Here is a 24,896-nt window from a genome sequence, read left to right as displayed (position 1 = left end):
CATACTCGCATGATGCGCATATACAGTAGCCCCTGTGTATGTCTTGTTGTGGATGGTGGTATGTATTTGTTAGTGTGAATACTTGTGCTCCTGAGTATTGTGTATACCCTTACCTGTGTTGTGTGTAGAATCCTGTGCTCTAGTGTGGCATAATGGCCTAGTGTGTGTGAGCCTTCCCTTCACTGTTTCTCATTAATGAAGGGCTTCTTCCTTGCTTTATAGGACCTCAGTCCTGCTTCTAGGAGCCTGATATGAACTTCCCTAGCAGTGCACTTTACACCAGCACTTAATGTTTCCCATTCTTTTTGAAGGTCACTTGATGTCATCCTCTGACTCAAGAGAAACTGTCGGATGAGTTAATATTCATCTCTGGCATTAGAAAGTCACTTCTGCCTTTTACCTGGCAGGTTTCTGGTTGTTTCCAGTGTCTCCTGCTTCACTTTGTTCTTATGTACTGCCGTCTTTGATATTTCAAACCTGGAAGCAACCTGCTGCTCAGCATAGCCTTCTGCCAGCAGAACCAGGATTAAACCAGGATTTAAAAATGCAGATATTATTATATTTTTTTAATATAGAGTGGTTTCTTATTTTCTGGAGTTGTATGTTGTGGTAATGACTTTGTCGCAATGACACATGTACAGTACTCCTCTTTGTGGTAATTTTAAACTAATTTGGGGATTCAACATGTAAACATTTAAGATTTTAAGTTTTAATGTTAGATGCGATTAATCATGATTAATCACAGAACACTGTGCGATTAATTATATTTAAATATTTCAATATATATTTTTAGCCGATTCCCAACCCTGCTTAGTACACATTCTATTGTGCTGCAGTGTGACAAAACTTAAAATTCTTTGATTTGTCCTGTTTGCATCACCATTGTTGATTTTGAGGAAATTTGGCATATGAATTAGACATACCTTCCAGAGAAATATTCTGGTTGATTTTTACCTTTGAGATATAGCGCCTTTTTACACCAGGTGTGCCTGAAAATGTTTATTCAGTGTGTTTTATAACAACCTGCAACTTTAAAAAATATATATTATTACAGCTACATGACTTAGCTATAGCTTGTTGGAAAGTTCAGACAGAGTACTTTTTCATAGTGTGGTGTATTGAATTCAAAGATTGCACAATTTCTTTCAAGGTCAAAGTAAAATAAAAATTGATAATAGCAGCCTGAGTCATCTATGGAAACTCAGGAAATGGCTTATTATGCAGAAGAAGGAATGAGTGGTGCGTGTTTCTGGTGGTGCAGTGCGTGATCAGCCTGTGGAGCTATGATGTGTAATACAGAGATCTAGCCGTGATGTAGTAGTGATGACAGGTGATTATATGGAAGGTTTACTGCTGAATGTGGAGGAATCGCTGGTTCCCTGAGCGAAGGAGGAAGTGGATCAGGCCAGGGAGGTGATGATTCTGTGGTACCAGATGCAGCTTGTTTAAGCAAGCACCATACACATGGGTAAGACTCAGAAGGTCGTACCATACAGTATACTCTGTTATGTTAACTGCAGCCCCATCCCTCAGGAAACGGGCACTTGTTTCTCTAAGAGTGTGTAGGAGCACATTTGGGTGCTTATAATGTAGATTAATGATGCCTCCCCCCCCCCCCAAAAAAAAAAAAAAAAAAACAAGGAAAAAGACAAACTGATGGCAAAATAACTCTGTGGGAAATGGTGAAAAGATAAAAAAAAATAATAATTATACCACTCTGTCACGGATCCGGGCGGCTCGGGTGCGAGAACGTGGCATCAGGCACAAAAAGGGTGACCCTGACACACACGAGACCAGAGGAAGGTGGGAATTTCCGAGGAGACAGACACAGAGAAACCAATGGAGACAGAGAAGGCATCCTAGACAGGGGTGCAGGGATCGGCAGAGTGCTGGGGGGTGAGGTTAACGTTGGTGCTGGAGAGGACTTGCTGATTCAGGTGGGATTGGAGGACATGAGCACCAGCAGAGGGTGGAGGAGGAATGCAGGTAAGGGGAGGGAGACTGGTGTCGAGAGATCAGTGAAGGCTGAGGCGGTGTCCATGGCAGTCAGCATACAAAGGGATTAAAGGAAGGGAAATATGTAAAGAGGCTCGCCCTGGGGTAGAAACCATCTTTGACTCAAGGAACCATGGAGACGACTGAGGTCTGTGCTGCACCTGCTAGGACACCAGCACTGACAGGAGATGCAAGGGGAGCAATGCAGAGATGACAGGATGAGGGCAGAGCGCGCCTGAACTCCGACATCCGCAGAGGCAAACAGGTGGAGTAGTGGGCTGCTTTCCTGGTGCCTGTCAAGGCATCAGTGGCAGGAACAGCAGCAAAGACGGGAAACGGGAAGGGGCACCAGCTGGGAAGTGGCAAAAATAAGGGGGGAGGGGGCGGGAGCTGCAGAAGCAGCAGAGAGCAGAGCGGGCGAGACAGCAGGCGGGGAATCCGGAACAGGAGGCGCGGTCTGGGACTCTGAGGTAGCAGGGCCACATGCCATACGCTGTGGAGAGGTAGGGCTGAGACAGAGAGCCTCTCTGAAAAGGCCAGGAGAATGAAGCCAGAGGAGGCTGCCGCATGGCAGACATGAATGGCCGATCGCTGAATACAGCCACCAGGGGGCAGCCAGCGGGATAGGCAGACGTGCAAGTACAGAGCCAGGAAACACGGCGTTGGGGGACGCGGCCTAGGAATGGTGGGCGAAACGGAGCCGGGGGCAGATGTGGTGAATGTGGATGCGACCACAGCCAAAGATGGAGCCATCGGCACCAGCGTAGAGGAGATCCGTTACACACAGAGCAGAGCAGAGACACGAGCTGAGCCCAAATGGCCGAAATTGCAAAAGCTGAGTACTATCCCTGGTATAGATTGACAACCGCCATTTTGAGCATGACAAATAATCCCATTTAAACACATGTGGTAACTAATAAATAATAATAATAATAATAATAATAAAGACTTTTCTGTGTGACCTTGAGGTACCTATAGTCAGTTGCTATACAAGAAAAAGTATATAGGACGAACTATACACAACAGATGATAGTGATTAGATAATATAAATTAAATGAAATGCTAAAAATCATTAATATAAAAACTATTAGGCAGGAACTGGTGAGACACAACCTGCAGTGGAGGCTGAGCACAGCAGGAACAGGCCTTTGCCGATCTTGTCAGCGGTAGGTGTTCAAGTTAACAGACTCTTTGCTTCAGGAAGCATCAGCTAAGGTGTTAAATGGCCATAAAAAGGTGAGTAATGTCTCCCCGGTGACTGCAAAGCTGCCGGCGAGAAGAGACGCTGCATACAATGCAGGTAATGCAACGACACGCGAGCTGCAACGTGAGCCTCGGATATTTAGGATGATAAAATGATATTTTGGATGAAATCATAGCAGCAGTACAGATGGCTTAAGCGACAGAAGAGTCTTGAATTGGGAAATGGGAATGAACGGATCTCACAAATATGCGCATGGTGAGTGATTCTGAAAGAGATACTTTAATAGTGTATCTGTGATGGAAATACAAAAGTAGCAAAATTAATACTGCTTTGTAAATTGTAAATGTAATATTCAAAGAAATAAAAGGTAATACAGTTCTTGAGAAATTACTAAAGTAATCTGTTTTAAATAACATGTTAAATTGCAGCCAGAATTTGTATTAATTTCTCAAAATATAATTTAAAAATGTATTGACATAATAGTGCATCTGAAATTTTGGCTCCTGTTTTCAAGTCAAAGTTTTATTTGTCACATGCAGAGTTTTACTGAGTACAATGTGCAGTAAAATGCATGCCTGCATAACTGCATGTCTACAAAACAGGGGACATAGCCTAAGCCTAAGAGACATAAGTACAACGGGGACATACATATAAAGTGACAAGACATTAGATATTAAATAGCAATCATTAAACAGTAATCATCCTAGAGTGTTTTTCTCTTCAGTCTCTAACAGGAACTCATCCTGATTGTCATCATTAGGTGATTCCTTAAAAATATAAACAGGTTGCCCTGGTTACACATATAGTGGTGTGAGTTTTATTAGAGTGCTGAACATTTTCCTTCTATTCCTCAGAAGCATTTTACAGGGATAATTGGATTAGATTAGAAGGAAATCAGACTGAGCGTCCGTCGTCTGGCTTGATCAGGATCTTCCTTGATGATATCAGTGCAGTTATGCATTGTTATGAAGGGGTTCAAAATATATTTAAAAAAGAAACATTTGTGAACAGGGGGCACCGCAGGCGTGCAAACAATGATTTGTGCAGTTCTGTCTTATCAAGGGCAGCTGGTGTGCATCGAATAATATTGGCTGAGCTGTCTCAGCTTACAGGAACCCAAGGGTAAGCTATCCCTGAAGGCAATAGACTAAAGCTGTTTTTGGACGGCATGCTATAGCCACTATTGTTATTTTTACACTAACCTTTTCCGTTTATGGATTGATTTAGAGGAAAATGACCTTATGTAGGGTACGAAGACTCTCAGCATGAAGGGCACCATTAAGCTATGGTTACAGTATAAAACAAGCTACCATTTTGTGCAAACTTGCACAAATTACCATTTACTAAGTACTGATAAATCTTTCCAGTCTTGTCATATAACATGATTACTAGGACTCACCTATCCTGAGTTTAGGGGTCGTGTCTTGCCTCTGCTCTGTAACTGTGGAGTTTGCATGCTCCCCCGTGTCGTCTGGGTTTCCTGCTACGTGCCCTTAACCTAACCGGCATCTCAGGAGTGTCCATAGTGTGAGAGGACGTGTGCTTGGTGGACTGGCCTCACATCCAGGCGTTTGCCCCTAGCCTTGGCCCCACCCCATCCCTGACAACTAGTTAGAAGATGGATGGGCAGAATTACATAGTACAACTTCATATGGTCACACATATGGATTAGCGTTTTGGTAACCCTTTACATTACCTGCATCTTTACAATGCCTTAATAATTAATTCGTCAAACATTCATAAGCAGCATGTAAGTATACCTTTACAGATTTAATGTACATTTCTAACAGATATTATACGATTATACAATTGTAATGTATGGTATCATCATATAATGTTTGTTATTAATGTAAATAAAGCTCTTAAGGTATGTTACGATGCTAAGGTATATTTACTTGTTGCTTATGAATGTTCTATGAATGCATTATGAATGTGCACTCAATGTTCTATGAATGCATTATGAAGGTGCAGTTAATGTATTACATTACCAGACTTTCTTACAGGAAGAGTACAGTGTATCCTGTCTTCTGCATCTACGTCCTCACATTCGACACTGCCTTTTGATCACTGTATTGACAAGGTTTTAATGACTCAATAATTAATAATTTGCTCTGAATTTGGCAGTAATTAATTTGCCAGCTGCAGGGGAGTTTCGATGGGATAGCAACTGCAGTTCAGTCTAACAAAAGTTCCTGTTTCCTCTGTATTTTCACAGTAAATAATGTATCAGAAGTACGGAAAAGCAAAGGGGTTAAAGCACAGCCCACTGGCTAATGATGCTTCCTCAGTGACGGTTCACTGAAGGCTTTTTGACATGTATGCTCATCCGTTTAAGACTTCAGCAGGGCTGGTGAGGCAGCTCTGGCTGTTATCTCTCAGCAACAGATAAAAAAAAAAAAATCAAATCAGAGAGAAAGCTGAAAGCTGAAGCCCCTTTGCATTTTACACAGGATAAATGAATCAGAAGGCATATGCTACTGCAGCAGGGTGGGTACCATTGTATCTTATGAAAGGAGGATGGAGTGAGTGTTCAATCAGATAAGAAGTACTCTCCTGGAACGCCCAGCTAAAAATAATAATACTAATCATTTTGGAAATTTCTGTTGAAATGTCATCAGCGTATTGTAGCATTGAAAAGCATGAACAAACTATTTTGGCACTGAGGTTTGGAAACGGATATGGTGTGTAAGGAGCATGTTAGAAGAAGCTGCACAGTGAAGCATTTCTATTCTCTGGCTACATTTGACATGCTTTCATGTCAGTTCAGGGGGAATGAAAACAGGAAACAGTTTTGTTTTATAAAAGGAGATTGCATAGTCACATGACCATCCAACCAGACAAAATAGATGTGTCTGATTGTGTGTTTTTATACAGATATGGTCTCCTTATAATGGTGACACGTTGAGATCACAAAATGTGATGGGGATACAGTCACAGAGATACAAGGTTATCATACGGCTGCCATGAGACTGAATAAACTGTACAACACGGTAACTAAATAAAAGACCTCGGCTTTCAAATCTCCGGCCAGCTGGCCAGCAGAGGCTAGGACAGCAGATCCACCTTCAAGTCAAGTCAAGTCGGTTTATTGTCATTTCAGCCATGTTCACGGTACTCAGTGAAAGAGATATTGTTCCTGCAGGACCAAGGTGCGACACAAAGAACCAAAACAGGAACAACACAAGTCTAGTGCAGGCAGGACAGAATTATCTGGAGTGGAAGGAGAGAGAGTGCAAGAGAGAGAGAAAGTGCAAGATCAACACAAGAGCAACAAAACAATATTACAGGGTAAGACAGCATACAGTGCAGTCGACAAAAGCAGGAACAGTACTAGTTTGAATGAATACAGTATTGTCACAGGTACTGTATTGTAGCAGCAGAAGTGTGCAAATAATGCAAGATTGAGGTAGATAGCAATAAATAAATAAGTAATGGAAGAAGATCTGTTCAGGGGTGTGTGTGTGTTGGGGGGGAACAGTTTGCGATTCAGTTCTGATTCAGAAGTCTGATGGTCTGAGGGAGGAAACTTTCCCATCCTGGCAGTGAAGGCGTGTATGCTACATAACCTTTTGACAGACAGAGGGAGGGAGAAGAGAGTGTGGGAGGGATGTGTGGGGTCGTCCGCAGTGCTGGAGGCTTTGCGGATGCAGCGTGACGTGTAAATGTCTGCGACAGAGGGGAGAGAGACCCCGATGATCTCTTCTCTGCAGGAAATAGAGACGCTGCTGGGATTTCTTGGCAATGGAGCTGGTGCTGTGGGCCCACATGAGGTTCTCTGTGATGTTAGCACCAAGGAAATTGGTGCTCTGGACGATCTCCACTGGTAATGCATTGATGTTGAGCAGGGAATGGTCACAGTGTGCCCTTCTGAAGTCAACAAGCATCTCCTTTGTCATGTTCACATTCAGAGACAGGTTGTTGCTTCCACACCAGTCCATTAGCACTGCACCTCCTCTCAGCATGCCACCTCATCGTTCCTACTGATCAGACCAACCACGGTTGTGTTATCTGTGAACTTGATGATGTGGTTTTGACCTTTGCATTTCTGCACAGTCGTGGGTCAACAGCATGAACAGCAGTGGGCTGAGCACACAAACACCCTGCTCCTCGAACAAGCCTATCCAGCTCTGGCAGCACACCTGAAACCCATGGAATCATTACCAAGGCCTATTTAAGCTCAGTGTTTCTTCAAGCCCATTGCCGAGTCATTGAACCTACCCATGCACTTATCTAGGGTGCATTTCCCAAAAGCATAGTTGCTGACACATACATAATTGGAACCATGCAACTGAATGGGTCCAACAATGTTAGTTGCCAAGGGGAGCTTTTGGCACAGGTGCCCCTGTGAGATCTGCTCCTGATCGTCACCTTATTGATTGCCCTTGCTTTCCTGCACCCGCGTTGCCCTGCTGGCTCCTGTTGTTGGCACCATTGAACCTGCTCCAGTTTCCTGTTGACCAATCGGTCTCTCCGTTTGGATTATCCACCCTAGTCCTACAGTAGCTCTGACAAAAGCAACATCATCTGGGAAAGACTGACGTTTCTTGACCATTCCTACTCGCCTTTATCAGTCTCCATCACCAAATTGTGCTCATTGATGTCTTCTTTATCTTTGATTACTGGTAATAGAACTAATGAATATTTATTGAATATGGCTAGTAATGTCATCAGTAATGTCATCTTTTGGTATCATTTAGCAGCATCTGCTTTTAATATTAAAACCATGCTGTATATTACAGAATAAACATTACTATGCAAGCTAGGCTAATATTCACAACATAATTGTGTGCTCAAGGAAATGAATTATATTTTCTTAAAGACGATGTCATGCCAAATGCCATGCCCTATACACATAATTCACAAACCTGTTTTCACAAGTTGTTTACAAGATGATCTGCCTGTTTCTGAGTATGTTACAGCTCTATCACTGTCATTTCTGGCCATAATGTTGCTAAATGTAGTTCCAGTCGCCAGTAATTAGCTGGATTTATCGTCAAAGACTCAGGTAAAGGACACAGTCAACACTGACCATTTTGGAAAATACAAATACCCACAACTTTACAGGGATTTTTAACAAGGACGAGTTTCATCTTTAAGGGTTAGGCACTCATTTGGCTTTAGATGAATTAGATTATTTAGCAAATCTTACATAGTTACTACTGAATAAATATGTTGCGATGCAATGTTCACATCTCCCCTTAAAAAAATCTTCAGTCAAGAACGTTATGATTTGAGAAATTAACAACAAAAACAACAACAACAATAATAATAGTAATAATAATAATAATAATAGTAATAATAATAATAATGAAGTATGTAAAATACATTATAAAGTTATGTATTGAAGCAGACTGTGGAAACAAGGACACTGACATTTTACTGTTTCAAATATAAAATATCCAAGGCCCATATGATTTTATAGTCCCTTACTCTACTGAAATATATCTGATTCTGAGCGTCTGTATGATTGGACTGCATTAGAGTTTAACAATACCACTGCAGCAGATCACTTTCTCTGTAATTTCAGATCTGAATTTATCTTCATGGCTCGAGTCCTTATGTATGGCTCGCACTCAGCCTGGCTTTTCCACGGTGCTGCCACGGTTGGGTAATCACTTAATTGGTAAAATGACTAATGTCATCTGGAAAATATCCCGTCCATCCATCTTCCATTGCCACTTGTTCAGAGCAGGATGGCAGTGGGTCTGGAGCCCATCCCAGACAGCGGAGAACTGAGGACAGGGGCATCCTGGAAGGGATGCCAGACCACTGCAGTGTACACGCTCACACAATCAGGTACACGCTCAGGACAATTTAGAGGCAGTAAATCACCTGGTCCCTCGCACAAAGATGGGAAGCACTTGGAAAACCCAGGGGACAGCACTGAATCCACAACCATCAAGGTGCCAAACCAGCTGTCCATGTCAGAAAGAAGATATTGTCAGATGGAAAGATGTCACTCATATAGACCTGAAAAGGTTACAGTTTTTGTAGTAATTACTTGATATAAAATATTAACAATTAAATATTAACAAATATTACAAAATCATCAAATTACAAAGTTATATATTATAAATCTCTGTGTGCTTTTGGATCTGTTGCAGATTTGTAATAGTGTTACAGACCAGCTGTATGTGATTAGCTGGTATTATATAAACTCACCTGACAGATCGAACGTTTCTAGTAATTTTAAGCAACAAGGAACATTTACACAGGAAAATAGGCCACCATATATGAACTTTGGCTCATAGGTCCACCCTGTGGCTTCAAATTTGGTTCAGTCCCAGCAGCAATTTCCTGTTCTGATTACCCTCACAGTGTGTGCCCATATTGTCTCCTGTTTTTTTTGTCATTGTTAAATATCCCTCCTTTTGCCTGAGCAGATCTTGGGGATTTCCCTTCCATCTGTAACCCGGGAAATGGTAAATGTGGCTAAAGTAGCCAACCTCTTGTCACAACACCCCGGGCATTGAGCCCTGTTGCAGATGGACCTGTGTAGCTGCAGGCAAGTCAGTGGGTCCATTCTGACCCCTGCCCACCATCAAAAGTGTCTACTATGGGCACGCAAGCATCAGAACTGGACCTTGGGCCAATGGAAGAAGGTTGGCTGTTCTGATAAATCCTGTTTTTTGTTGCATCATATGGATGGCCAGGTACGTCAAGTATCAATGGGATGCATTGGACTGAAAAGTCCAATTTGATGACTACGTACTGTAGCACCATGCAGAGATGGGGTACATGTAGCCCTTCTGTTGATTTGTATCACACGGGATATCCTTCATTCACGTCTCATATCAATGAGCCTTGACTGCCCAACACCCTGTCAGAGGTTTGTGGTTTTTCCCTCAGACTGCTCTCAGTAGATACTCACCACGGCTGACCGTGAGTCAACAAGCCTTGCTATTTCAGAGATATTATGGCCAGGCGATTGGGTCAGAATGCTTGCATCCACCATGTCCATTATGAGTATGGAATGGTAGCATACTAATAAAATATATAATATATGCTAATATGTAATCTAATATATCCTAGACCTTGACATACACCTTTTTTTTCTTTTTATATGAGAGAGTCAACATTATGCGCTTCACAGTGGGTGGTCATAATGTTTTACCTCATCATTGTATACTGGTACAATGAACTATATATTTATTACTTTACCATTGTTGTTCATCACATAAATTCTATTAAATGAACCTGATTACTGATCCTCCTGTAGGCCCCACCACCTGCAGGGGGAGCTGTGGGGGTCGGGTACAAGGTAGATTGGGTGGCAGTCAAAGACTAGGGCCTCGACAGACCGATCACCAGCTACCAAATCTGGCTCATGACAGATGGATCGTAATCTCTCTGGTGGGAAAGGAGCCTGAGCTGGTGTGGGAGGTAAAGAGATACCGGCCCGGGCTCTGGAACCAAACTCCTGGAGATTGGCTAGACTTTATTGCACTCTGGAGTTTCCCATGATGAGACGCACCAAGCAGGTGTAGGTCTACTCATAGCCCCCTGAATTGGTGCCAATATGTTGAAGTTTACCCGGTGAATGAGAGGATTGCCTCCCTTCAACTCCTCAACTTTTGTCTGTTCTTACACAAATTCAGAGTATCCAGGCTTCTTGGAGACCTTGACTGGGGTGCTGAAAGGTACCTCTTCCAGGGACTCCATTGTTCTGCTGGGGGACTTTAACACACATGCATAATGATAGTGAAACCTGAAAATGTGTGATTATGAGGAAAAGTCTGCCTGATCTGAATCCAAGATATGCTTTATTAATGGACTTCTGTGCTAACCAAAGTTTGTCCACAACAAACATGATGTTTGAACATAGGGGTGTTCATAAGTACACCTGGCACCAGAGCACCCTAGGCCGCAGTTTGATGTTCAATTTTGTAATCATATCATCGGATTTTCGACCACATGTTTTGGAAACTTGGGTGAAGAGAAGAGCTGGGCAGTCAACTGATCACCACCTGGTGGGGAGATGGATCAGATGGAGGTGGAAACTGCTAGATAGACCTGGTAGACCCAAACATGTAGTGAGGGTTGCTGGGAGATTCTGGAAGAGGCCCTTGTCCAGGACGTCTTCAACTTGCACCTCTGGCAGGACATCTCTTGCATCCTGAGGGGGACTTGAGACATTGAGCTTGAACGGGCATTGTTCTGGGCCTCCATTGCTGAGGCTGCTGTGTAGAGATGTGGCCATAATGTTGTTAGTGCCTGTCGTGGTGGAAATCCCTGAACTCGATGGTAGACACCACTGGTATAGGGAGGAGTGATGCCTTCCGAGGTTGGTTAGCTTGTGGGACTCCTGAAGAACAGGTACCGGTGCAGAATGTGGTTTCGGCAGCAGCGGAAGCAGAAACATGGGTGTGGAGGACTTTGGTGAGGCCATGGAACATGACGTTCAGTCAGCCTCCAAAAGAACCTGGCGAACCTTCAGGTGACTCAGGAGGGGGAGGCGGGGTTTTATCCATGCTGTTTAAAGCGGGGAATGAACACTGCTGACCTCAACTGGGGATATAGTCAGGTGGTGGAAAAAATATTTCAAAGAGCTCCTGATGCCCACTGATACGCCTTCCTTGGAGGAAGTAGAGCTGGAAGACTTGGAGGAGGACCTGCACGTCACTAAGGCCGGGATCACTGAAGTAGTCAAAAAACTCCGTGTTGATAAGGCTCTGGGGGTGGATGAGATTCCCCATAAGTTCCTGAAAACTCTTGATGTGGTTGGGCTGTCTTTGCTGATATGTCTCTTAAACAGTGCCTTTGACTTGGCAGACTGGGGTGGTGGACCCAATCTTTGGGGATGGTGATCAAAAGATGTGTTCCAACTTCAGGAAGATCACACTCCTCAGCCTCCCTGAATCCCTGCTTAAACTTCTACTCCTGCAATCCAGCCCTGGTTAAGCAGTGGAGAATGAATGAACGATTACTTGCTGCTCATTATACCTGATCCCTCTTTCTCTTTCCATTGTGAAAGACCCACCTCAAGCATGGGCAAACAATCCCCCCCCCATTCTTGCCAGGTTGTATATTGTCTTATTTATTGTGTTCTTGCACTGGTTGTACTGGGGGGACTGTAACCTGAAGGAACTAGGATACATACTCATTTTTCATGACTACTTATTCAGTGCAGTGTCAGCCTGGAGTCTACCCCTGGAAAAATAGGGCACGTCCAAAACAAAAGGAACACCCAAGCACATACATATTAAGGACATTTCAGAAGCATCATATGGATGCAAAGTCAGCACTGATCCCACAGTGGAGATATGAAACAGCAGCACATTGAGGCAACATACCACCCAATCACATTATGTTGATTATGTTGTAAAATTATCGCATAATTGCATGCTGAGGTGACCCACACAGTTTAACAGAAAATATATACAACCAAATAAAATTATTGAAACATTGTAATGTACAAGCTTTTATTATGTTACCATAGTTAAGATCCCTAGGGTTATATCAGTGGGTTAGCTCTACTTCTGCACGGGGGAGGTTAAAAAATCAGTAGATATCCAGGGATTCACCCAGAAATTGTCATTTGTCATAACAGGGTAATGGTGATTCTAAAACTGATTGTGAGAAACCTGGGCTTTGCTAAAAGCGTTTCTGACTTAATGGCTATTAGTCTGTCTCTTTCATGGCTCATACTTCTGTATAAGTATACTGAGACATGTATTTCCTGCCTCTTGTTTTGCCTTCTGCACAGGGCCATCTGGTCCACGGAAAATAGAACAGCGACCAGAGCAAGGCAGCCACCTTGCAATAGTGGTTTGGCCTCAGAAATACTCCCAGGACTTTGGTCTCAGAGAGATTCTGGCAAACTATCAGACAACTCAGGAGGGGGAAACAGGGCTTTGCCTATGCTCTTTATAGCAGGGATGAAATGCTGTTGACCTCACCTAGGGATATAGTCGGGCAGTGAAAGAACTACTTTGAGGACCTAGTGAATCCCATTGATATGCCTTCCATAAAGGAAGTACAGTATGGGGTCTCAGAGGTGGACTTTCCCATCACTAGGGCTGATGAGATTTGCCCTGAGTTTCTGAAGGCTCTAGATGTTGTTGGGATATCTCACCTTTTCAACACAGAGTGGAGGTCCGGGACAGTGCCTTTCGATTGGGAGGCTTGTGTGGTGGTCCCAATCTTTAAGAAAGGGAAATGAAGGATGTGTTACAATTTTTAATGGATCATACTCCTCAGCCCCCCTGGGAAGGCCTACGCAATGGTAGGGTCCATTGGTGGATCCTCGGATCCAGGAGGACCAATGCGGATTCAACCCTGGTGGAACACTGATCCAACCAGGCGGCATGTGTTTTGTGGACTTGGAAAAGACATACAACCGTGTCTCTTGCGGGGGGGGGGGGGGATGTTTTGGGAGTATGGGGTGCTGGAAAGCACTGTTACTAGCCATAAACTCCCTATATAACAGGAGCAAGAACATAGTAATTCTTAGAAAGAATGGAGTGGGAGATTGACAGGTGGGTCACTCAAAATCATCAGTTATGCAGACATTGTACTGGTCTGTTATGTTGAAGCAAAAACTGAATGGAGGATAAAGCTGTCAAATTATGATGATGTCTGGTCATGAGCTTTGCGTAGTGAAATAGAAACAACTGAAATTAGTTTCCTTCATAGGGTGTCTGGCCTCAGCCTCAGAGATGGGGTGAGGAACTCAGACATTTGGGAGGAGCTAAAACTAGAGCCATTGCTCCTCTGCATCAAAAGGAGCCATCTGAGATGGTTCGGGCATCTATTTAGGATGCACCTTGGATGGTTCCTTGGAGAGGTGTTTCAGGCATGTCTAACTGGGAAAGGCCCTGGGGCAGACCCGTACATGCTGGAGAGATTATATCTCCTGGTTGGCCTAGGAACGCCTTGGTATTTCCCTGGAGATGCTGGAGGAAGTGGCTGGGGAGAGGGAGGTCTGGGAATCCGTGACCTGCAGTGACTCAGACCCAGATAAGCAGTGGAAAATGGATGGATGGATAGCCATTCACAAAGAACTGTACATTGACATTTTCATTTCAATTGTTGTATTCAATGTTTGGCAGTTGAACACTCTTTCCTTGTTTGATTTCAGTCATTAGGTCTTCATGGTATATAATATTCACTTGATCTCTGGGAGGGAAAAAAAAACCTTTTCAAATGATCACTTATGGTAACTTTATCCTTTCTCAGTCCACATTAAGGGCAGAATGTATGTGTGTGTGTGCGTGCTATTCACTACCAGTTGCATTGAGAAGAATTCATTCGGAAGAGGGCCTAGATTGTTCAGTCTCAGCACCGAGGGTAATAGATGAAATTGCAGGGACTTGAGGGAGTCTGTCTCTCCTACAGTATGGATCTGGATATTGAGAAGAGCCCTTCAAGTTCCTTCAAGACATATTTAGCATGGAAGTCATTTTATATCTTTGTGCTCAATGCTTCCAAGCAATGTAAGCACTACATGCAGTCAACAATATTGTAGAGAAGAATCAGAGTTTATTTTGGTAGTTTTGAATCGCCAGTTAAATATTGTACTCATTATTTTTGTCAACCTGTACTTTAGGCTAAGTTGTGGGTGGTTCACAGTTTCTAATTTTGCCTGGTGCTCAGAATTCCATCTTGTTAAAAAAAGAAGCTGTGTGAGGATAGCAGCTTCTAATCTTACAGGTAATCTCCATGTTGGTAGGACATGAGGAGATTTGATCCAACATGAACTTCATTCACTTATCTCGATGCTCCAGTAGAAGATATCTTTACTCACTTGTCCCATGCTCAGCCTAAATGATGAGCGTACGCTTTGCATTCTTGTTTGATTTTTGCTGCCTAAAGGAAAAATATCTTCTGAATGGAGCCAGGTAGTTGTCCATCGAGGACTTAAGGGCCAGGCTTTCTTATGACAATCAGGATCCGAGTCACTTCATTCTTTACATCACTGAATGCAGGCATCTTGTATCTTTAGGCAGAGCTGGAATCCTGCTAATTGAAACATATTGTCCGGAAAAATGTGAAAAAAATCCAGTTATACAGTATTTGGAAAAATCGCCGTTCAACACTATGCATTCCTAGCAACGACTTTTATCTTCTCCTTTTCATTTGTAAAATCTTTGCATGTGGGAACTGATCAAGGGACTCCTGAGAGCATAATCTTCACAATTGTTTGAGGTTTAAAAAGTTAAGTAAGTAATAATGATCGTATGTCTTGAATTCAAATGACTTAAAATCTTTTATCACTGTGAATATAAGAGAAACTGACTTTTAGGGATGTGCATCTCCATCAATGAGAGATGTGCATCTCCATCACTAACTTATCTGCCAATGATCAGATAAACTAAAGATACATATGAAGTAACTACTAATGTGATACAATATGATTCATCCCTATAGTGATGCAGTGCGATTCGACACAATTTGTTTCAACACGATGAGGTTCAATGCAATACAATGTCATTCAAGAGAATATAAAGCTATGCAATGTAATATGGTACAGATACGGAAACAGTCTGAGAGGTGGAATCAATTTAAATATACTGTACAATTATTAGTCAAAACTCTTTGGTTACATTTCTAAATAATAAAGCCTTAGGGCCTCTACTAATAATTATATATTAATAATTGGTCTTTACCGATGCGAAGATGCATCCTGAGTTCATTCCAAATTGCATCTAGTGCACACTTTTATGCCAGTGCATCGATGTGAATTGCTGAATCTTACCATCCCAATAGCCTTTACATTATTCTGGCGATGAAAACTACTGTCTATTATTGTTTTTATATTTCCATACCGCTTCTCTTGACAACAGTCCTTTCAATCACCATTGGGAGGTAAAATATAGTCAAGATATTTGGAATCATCATCATATGTATTTCACATGTCCTGCTTAAGTTAAACCTTCTGGTTGTGTCGGCGTGCAGGCGAGCAGGGAAGCAGGCGAGAGCCGTAAATGCGGATAGAACGGGGTTTATTTCAGGTAGACAGGACACAGGGAAGCACACGGCAAACTCACGTTAATGACGGACCTGGGGAAAATGGACTCAGACGCCGACTAAATACACCAGACAAGCAGAAAATAACAGGCAACAGGTGATCAGAATCGGTAATTAACACGAGGTAATGATGGGGGGCGTGGCACACAGGAGGATCGAACGAGCAGGTCATGACACTTCTCTTCTATGCAACAATCACTATCAACAACTCGAAGACTTTTTAGCCACCATTTTAACTGACATACATTTGTATCTTTGTTTTCTACAATCTGTTCAGTATTCGACTGCAATAATCCCAAGGCCCAGAGAACTTATGCCTTCAACAGAAGAACATTTTCTCCCTCACTTTGCAAAAGGACTGTGGCTAATCTGGTGTTTGCAATTTGATTGATGCATTCTGAGAAGTAAAAACAGGCAACCGTGCTAACACCGTATTGAAGAACAGGGCCACAAAGAAGCCACGTACAGTATGCTGTCGTTTCTTCACTGGACGAGAGTGACAGCATGATCAGGCCCATCAGTGCATCACTAAAGCTATTACCTGGGTTATTCGGTGCATCCTGGAGAGAACTCTCATATGGGTTACCCATACGTGATGGGCTTTGCACTCAAATAGCAATTTCTAGCTAACTGAGCTGCTATGATATAGCTAACCACACAGACCCTATAGCAGAGAAGGGACAGTGCAAGGTCTGCTGTCTGAGGGACATCCCATAAGTCAGTAGAACTGGCTGATCCTTTCGTAGGGCAGGCATACTTTCTACCTCACAATGGTCTTAGTGGTCTATCAAGCCAGCTTTTTAATGCATCCACAGAAACCTGGCACTGTTTCTTGGGCAGGGAAGATGTGTCCCTCAGCCCAGCTTCTGAGAGCTTAGCGACAAGTGTAGTTACAAGAGTACATGGTGTAGCCATCTGCTTCAGCATTTTTGCAGGTGCAAGACGGCATGGAAACATGATGTTCAAAATGACCCATGAAGGAGAATGCAATCCTTACTAGATGCTGTGCTTTTGCAAATGGTGAGGAAGTGTCAAGGGGTGGCCTCGTGTGTAGGGACTGAGCTGCCTGCTCAGGGGGCAGGGCATGTAAGCTCAGCTTGTAGACTGCTGTACTCAGAGGAGCTCAAAGGGTCTAGTCAAGCAGATTCTTTTGAAATTGTATCTGTTTCATCTGGTGAAAATCAGAGATGACACTACCCTCGTATCGCTTACAGAACTGAAGAAGAAAGAAAGATAGAATAAGAGTCCTTAAACTGTCCGCGCTAATGCTAACTTGTCATTAACATCATATTGCCAGGTATGTTCTTCTTTGCTGCAGAAGAGATGTACCTACTGGACACAGGAGACTCCAAAATAAATGATCATTTATCAAATCAAACCAAGTCAGTAACCTAGCATTTAAAACTGAACGTATTTGCCTAATAGGCAGTGAGATTCTCGCAAAGTGCTTTTACGGAAGTGCTTCATTGAGGCAGAGCCATTTGCCGTGAGCCCATGATGCTTCAGTGGCCCCTCTGATGACGGTGAAGTGGACTTTACGAGTTTAGTGAGTCTTTGGGGGGGGGGGGGGGGGGTCAAAGAGATGGTAAGAGGAGCTAATTGCCATGAGTTCTGGGCCTAAATGGTGCTACTGGTTCACTGTGTCCGGGCTGGGAAGGGAATGATCAATCAAAGAAAGGACACAGGCAATATTTCAGAATTATAATTATGATTAATAAACTGAAAATGTGGAGAGAATATGCAACACATGCAGGACTCACCGTGGCAAACTGGTGGCACGAGAACAAAGAAGGGAGCTTTAGCAGGCTTGCAAGCTCAGCCGGACTCCCGCCACACTGACATAAACACGAGAGCTACTGTAGCAAACACAAGAGGGTCCCGTTCACCCAGCTGATACCTAACGATGGGAATCATCTTCTCTCTGCACGCTACTCCAGATAACTGTATTCATGCAATCTCCACTAGTTACAAGTAGTCTGTAATTAAAGTAGAAAATAATAAAAGTAATATTTAATAGGTGGTTGGATATGTTAAGTGTATTAATACATTGATTTATGCATTTAGAATGAAGTTTACTTAATTGTGCAACAACCTTGAAGTATACGACTTATTGTCATTAGTGAAATGATTAAATAATATCCTTAAATATTAAGCTGATGACCAAGGAAATCCTTTGGAGAGATTACGTCTACTGCACTTGAAACAGGGGGAGGCAGATACATTCAATGCACCAGATCAGTTAAATATAATTGATATGAGCATTAAAGCAAAGACTCAGCATTGTGTAGTTAAAAGTCAGAAATCCCTAAACTGAGTTTACTTCCCCCCCCCCCAGGTTATGATGTCAATACATTCTAGTCAATGGATGCAATTTTATATGCAAGACTGAAGAAAGCTGTTAACTGGAATGGCAGAGGGCAGGTCATGCAGAATACGCCCTTACAAAGTCACGGTGTAATATTACGGTTTTTCTGCAGCATCAGGCACTGCGCTCCGAGAAGTCGTACTCCCATCCTCTAACAACTGGTTATAAATAACAATGAAATATTTTTTTCATTAACAAGAGTCCCTGAAATTAATAGAAAGTGCCATGCTTCTTTGCATCTGTTACCATTATGTATAACATGTTCGAATGAAAGGGAAAATGTTTTATTCCTCGAATGTAACTACCTGATACATTGACATTAAAGGAATGAGAGTACAGCAACTGCTTCAGCTTGTGCAAAAGAAAAATAATTACACCGCTTTTATTGATCTAGAAATCCTTTATGAAAATGTCACTTCATTTCCTACTTGGTAGAGGTATTAAAACCATACAGAATCTGTATTTGAACAAGCAGGTGCCCATATGCACATGATAAGATCTGACAGTTACAGAGGGTATATTTAAGGGCTCTTTCGAAGTTAATTTGTATCCCACAGATAGGAAATACTACGCAGTATTTTAAGTGAGTGGAGATGTCAGTAAGATTAATTTTGATTTGCAACTGGCTTCTGGTATTTTGAGCATTAAGCACCAAAATCCCCAGCCTAATTTCGTGAGGAGTGAAAATATCTCTGTTTATTCACTGAAAGCCCTTCAGTCTATATTTATTAGTGTTAGGAGACGTGTATGAGGAACAGACACGGAGGATGCCTTGTGCGCTAAGTAACCATGAAAGTAAGATATGAACTTGTTTGCATTTTCCTAAATGAATGGCTCTCAATCCATGCATAAAATTCAAGCTTTGTAAAGACAAGTAAAGTGGGCAAAGGGGGAAGTGAATAGGGAGGGTGCTGGACGGGACAGAGGCTCAGGGCTCATTCTCACCCCTCAATGGATTTCAGGTTGAGATCCTACCCCCTATATCTGCCTGTGCGCTGTCATGTATGTGAGTTTGCATGTCCTATGTCATGCCATGTGTTTCCAGGCAACAGTTACAGGCTTCCCACAGCTGTTTGCTGGGTAAGTGGTTATGGAACAAGGATGGATGGTACATGGAGTTACACCACTGTTAATTAAGCTTGGCAAAAAAGTCAATAACACTTTGGTGTGACAGCAGGGTTATGGGTTTATCTCCGTGCCGCAGCTCGGGGAAGGGAGTTTGGGTGTTTTCTCCAGGTTCCCTGGTCGCCTTTCAAGGCTAATGGGTTGTAGTCTGCGGCTGTAGGTGTGGATGGGCTTTGTGATTTTGCTGCTGTGTATCCCGCTACGTGACATGTGCTCCCTGGCTCCCCTGAATGGATAAACATTCACACAAGAAGTAACAGTGTGTCCCAAAGCAAATGAAATTCAAATCGGTATAAAATACACCTATAGCCGTCATTGTATCTTAATGTAAAAAAAAAAAAACTGTGCACTGAACCAGTATTCGAAGAAGCCAAGTCTTTTGCTAAATATTACGTAAGACCCATTGCCCCAGTTACAAAATTAATTAGGGACCAGTGTGTGTGGCAATAAGCAGAGCTATGTTTTACCTATATTATAATGGTAGCTGGCCATTGCTGTTGATTATGTGCATACAATTCTATTTATAATATTATAACGATGACGCTGTGATGGATTAGCGTCCCATCCAGCCCTGTCTTGTGCTGTATGATGCCCTATGAAGGCTCCAGCCCACCCCCCCCACAAAGCTGATCACCATAAAAGCTTGGGAGATGGATGTATGAATAAAATAACAAGGCAGGCACTCATGTATGCAAGTAAGGTTTCAAGTAGGTATTCCATCGAAGAGAATAAGTCGGGTAAGAACTGTTAAGAAGAGGCTTGAGTGAAGCGCTTGGCTGCCACCAGCAGTGTTTCCGGAGATTCTAATTTCCACATGTCTGATTATGTAGTCAATAATGCCAAGCACCTTCACAGCAGGTGGTGGGGGGTTGGGGTTGGGGGTGGGGGCGCAGGTTTGATAGACCCATCAATCGCATGGCAGAATTTTGGTCTGCAGCTGTGCCACTTCAGTAATGTGACTGAGCCTCTGCTGGAGCGCTACGATTGCCTCTGGGACGTGACATGCTGTCCGTCTGGGGAAATGAAGAGACACTTTGCATTTTCTGCTTTCTTCTAACGTGGTGCGGCCTTCAGTCACGGGCTTGCAGTACCGGCTCCATACTGAGCTGGAGTCTTCTGCAATTAAAGGGAAGGACACTTCAGCGAGGAGGCACACATGGTGCTGCATTGGTTAGCCTGACACGTCTGGGACCAAGGTTTGAGTCTTTGCCATGGCTGCGTGTGTATGGAGTTTGGACGTCCTCCCTGCGTTATCGTGGGGTTTTCTCCTGGCTCTCCGGTCCCCTTCTCCACTCACACAATCAAAAAACATGCTGAGGTTAAATGGAGTTCCCAAATCGCCCATTGGTGTGCACGTATGAGTGACTGGTGTACGAGTGACTGGAGTACGAGTGACTGGAGTATGAGTGACTGGTGTACGAGTGACTGGTGTACAAGTGACTGGTGTAGGAGTGACTGGTGTGTGAGTGACTGGTGTGTGAGTGACTGGTGTACGAGTGACTGGTGTACGAGTGACTGGTGTACAAGTGACTGGTGTAGGAGTGACTGGTGTGTGAGTGACTGGTGTGTGAGTGACTGGTGTGTGAGTGTGCCCTGCAATGGGTCGGTCAGTTGTTCTCTGTCTTGCGCCCGTAGCCTCTGGGATAGGCTTTGGACCCCCTGCGAGCCTGAATGGGACAAGGGGTTTCAGAAAATGGATGGATGGATGGTTGGATGGATCGAAGGACTCTTCAGCTGTGGGAAATTGCATGTAGATAACGATGTATGGTTGATTTGCTGCAGTGTAGATAACGATGTATGGTTGGTTTGCTGCAGTGTAGATAACGATGTATGGTTTATTTGCTGCAGTGTAGATAACGTTTTATGGTTGGTTTGCTGCAGTGCAAATAACGATGTATGGTTGGTTTGCTGCAGTGTAGATAACGATGTATGGTTGTTGCTGCAGTGTAGATAACGATGTATGGTTGGTTTGCTGCAGTAGGAGTCTCATAAAGATGGACTTCAGTGAGATACTCATTGCTACAAGGAACAAGTCATAAGAGACAAAAACCTCCTATAAATAATCTATCAACCTCTGAATTTACAGTTGCAAGGTAAAAAATGTGTTTTGGTGTAGTGTTTGCAAACCAGTCGCCTCAGTGGAGATAATTGATCAACTTGTCTGAATGACAATAGTGTTCTTATGTTCTTATGTTTGTTGGTTTGTGACTTTAAACACATTTAGAATCAACTTTATGGCTTGAAAACCTTCCACTACAATTCCCCTTTCTGAATAATGTAATTGTAAATCATTACATATTAATCACTATATACTTTGATAAATCAGTTTAAAGAGATATTATGCAGCACAGTGTTAAAATGTCTCAAGTTAAATGTGCTTCTATAAATAAATAAATATTAACGACTTCACCAGGGTTAAATCCTTCACTGAGTGTTTAAATTACAATGAACTCTTAACCTTGAATGGGAAACATTTTTATACTTCATGTAGTTTATGTATCACGGTATCCTTAAATGAATAGTTCAAAAATTGCATTAAAATATATGTTATATATGTTTTTAGGTGATTTTTTGTGAACTTGCTCATGACTGTTAAAACATAAAAAGCTGAATAATGCATGAAAGTGTGGGAGTCATGGCAATGCAAGGGGCACTGACACTGCAGTGCTCCTTCAGGACAAGGGGTTTGGATCCCATCTCCACCTGGTGCAGAGCTACTTCCTATATGTTGGCTGGGTTTCTTCCAGCAATTCAGCTGTCCAAAGAAATTAAGCTGCCTGTATTTAAAATCTGCCTGTAGGGGGCGTATGGAGCCTCCTGCAGCCTTATCCGGGGTCGAAAGATAAATTCATGAAACATACATTATTATTTTTTATAATTAACAAATGAAAATCAGGGCTGATGGAGAATATGCTGCTAAAATAGTCTGAATTGTTTTCTTTGACTGTTTCTAACAGAGGTCTGCGTATGCGCTATATGTTATTTTGTTCAGTGATCAAGAAATTCAAGCTGATGTCTAATTGTTTTAGGTAGGATTCTTGCTTAAAATTTATTAATGACAAAAATACTTACATCCACCGTAGTTATGATGCTTCCGAAACAGACTATGAAACACATACTAATAAAAAAGCAGAATAATTTGTACTTTTAACCTACAGATCACTCAACATGCACATAAATACTTTGGCCCGATTTGTCAGCAGAGCGACTCTAAATCAATATTACTGAGCACACATTGGTCCATTTTCTTCACAGATAAGTGCCCCTTGTATACCCCTTCACTCACACAGATCCATCAGCGCTGGTGTTTCTATAGCATACACAATGTTTGAGGGAGGGCTTCACTGCTTCCTCCATTCACCTGAAATCTTTTTGTTCAAACAGAGAAGGGAGGAAATGATGGCTTTAACAGCCCGCCGAACTGCCTGGATCAATCTCTTTGCTTTTTATGTTGGTAGTTATTTGATGTCCTTGATAGACAAACCAAGTTCTCCCGCTAAAGCTTTTTGAGCAGGGACCAGTTTCACAAGACAAATAGGTGACCTAGTGACCCAGGGACTGAAATGTCATAGATTTGGATATAAAGGCCGGGGATATTTTTAAATCTCACATTATAGCAATTGGCATCGGATCATTCATCATTTTTAAGCAAATGTCCTGAAGACACGTTTAAATACAAATTTCTGGCCTGTTGCAGGAGATTTTCATAGACCCCCTGTCATTATGTATGTACGTACAGAATGTGTGTAGCTGTTAAAGATAATGTTTATAAAATATAAGTAAGAATAAAAGAATATCAATATTTAGTTGAATCAATCTAGATTCGAATGGCATGATCTATCACACGTGTGCCTAAGAGGTATCCTACATGTTGGGATTGAATTGAGATGAGGGCAGAGTCCCAAATTTGCAGACCCCGCAGGTGGTGATGCTGGCAAGAGATCCGCAGATGTGATAACCAACCAAAAACAAGGGCAAACATCTGCACAGCACAATGCATCAAAGGAATTTCTGTATATTTAACAGACGTTTGTAAATGGAATGCTTTCTGACAGCTTTCTCCTAGTACTCTGACTCATTTCTGCAGGCCAAAGACATGCTGTTTGGTTAGCTGGCTTCCCCTTTTTAGACAGAAGTATTGTCCAGGGTGTCCCCTGCCTCGTTTTATCGGGGATAGGTGAAAGGCCTCCCCAAGGTTCCATATTAGATAAGTGGTTGGAGGATGGATGGATGAATGGATGGATGTTTTGCTGCAGGCAAAGCCTTGTGCATTCTTCTTCTGTGGATGTCATTGGCTAATTGCTGGAACGACAGTGACAGCTGAACAATGCATATGATCCATGCATTTTCTGTAACCACTTGTCCTGTTTAGGGTGACGGGGATCCACTCACACTTATGGACTGTTTGTTAACTCCAATTAACTTCAGCATGTTTTTGGACTGTGGGAGGAAGCCGGAGTATCCAGAGGAAAGCCACCGTAGAAAACAGAAACAAATATAGATGAGAAGGTGGAAAAAACTGTGAGGTTCATGTCTTAATATTTGGTGTAAAACTAGGCCTAAATTAAAAATTGAACTTCTTTTATGATTGTCATTTATACATAAGTGGGATTAGAGAGATTCTAAATACATTAAGAAATTAGTTTTTATCCAAATCACTTATTGTCAATTTAATGTAAACCTTTAGCAAATGGTGTTGGTACTTGTTTGCCTGTATCGAATCCACATTTTAAAGAAGAAATGAAACAGGCAGATCTGTATTTTTCTCGAGTGGCTGTTAGCTGAACTTGCTACTCATTCTGGAATATTCAGATCCAGGCAGGCGCTGACACATTTTAAATTACTTGCTGTTCAAACACAGTTGTGTTTTCACTTACGACTTGCTTCTCCATGCCTGTATTACAAATGGGAGATTTCCCGGAGGGAAAATAAAGAATGACCTCATTATACCTCAGTTCATTTACATATTTTTATAGTTTTTTTCCCCCCATTTTTATCCATTGTGTATCTATTCTTCTCTGAGGGGAGGATCAATTTAAATTAAACCCATTTGCCCCCCCCCATATCTATACCAATGAAGAACAGATATGAGTGCTTTGTCCATTTTATATCCAAGCTAAATTTAAATAAATATTGTATATAACATGAAAACACACTCCAAATAATAATAAGAGAGATACATATCAGCAGGGAGCATAGGTACTGGTACATTTAAAAACCAATTACAAAACCAGTTAA

General features: G+C 42.4%; 1 protein-coding gene across 6 annotated transcripts in view; it reads left to right on the top strand.

Moving 5' to 3' along the window:
* The first annotated feature begins 19,263 nt into the window (after window positions 1–19,263).
* Window positions 19,264–24,896, top strand: part of LOC140577587 (SLIT and NTRK-like protein 6) — a 56,396-nt gene continuing 50,763 nt past the window's right edge. For 4 of the 6 annotated variants that reach the window (XM_072700692.1, XM_072700696.1, XM_072700695.1 and 1 more), the window contains exon 1: window positions 19,264–19,328. Coding sequence is in view for 1 of the 6 variants with exons in the window: in XM_072700693.1 (XP_072556794.1) it covers window positions 19,301–19,328 (28 nt within the window). In the remaining 5 variants the exon portion in view is untranslated. The remainder of the gene's footprint in view (window positions 19,329–24,896) is intronic. The other 2 variants (XM_023793074.2, XM_072700693.1) reach the window with 2 other exon arrangements.

This window comes from Paramormyrops kingsleyae, chromosome 16 (assembly GCF_048594095.1).
Source record: "Paramormyrops kingsleyae isolate MSU_618 chromosome 16, PKINGS_0.4, whole genome shotgun sequence".
NCBI classification, from domain to species: domain Eukaryota; kingdom Metazoa; phylum Chordata; class Actinopteri; order Osteoglossiformes; family Mormyridae; genus Paramormyrops; species Paramormyrops kingsleyae.
Note: the sequence above shows the minus strand (reverse complement) of the source record. Positions and strands in the feature narration are given on the sequence as shown.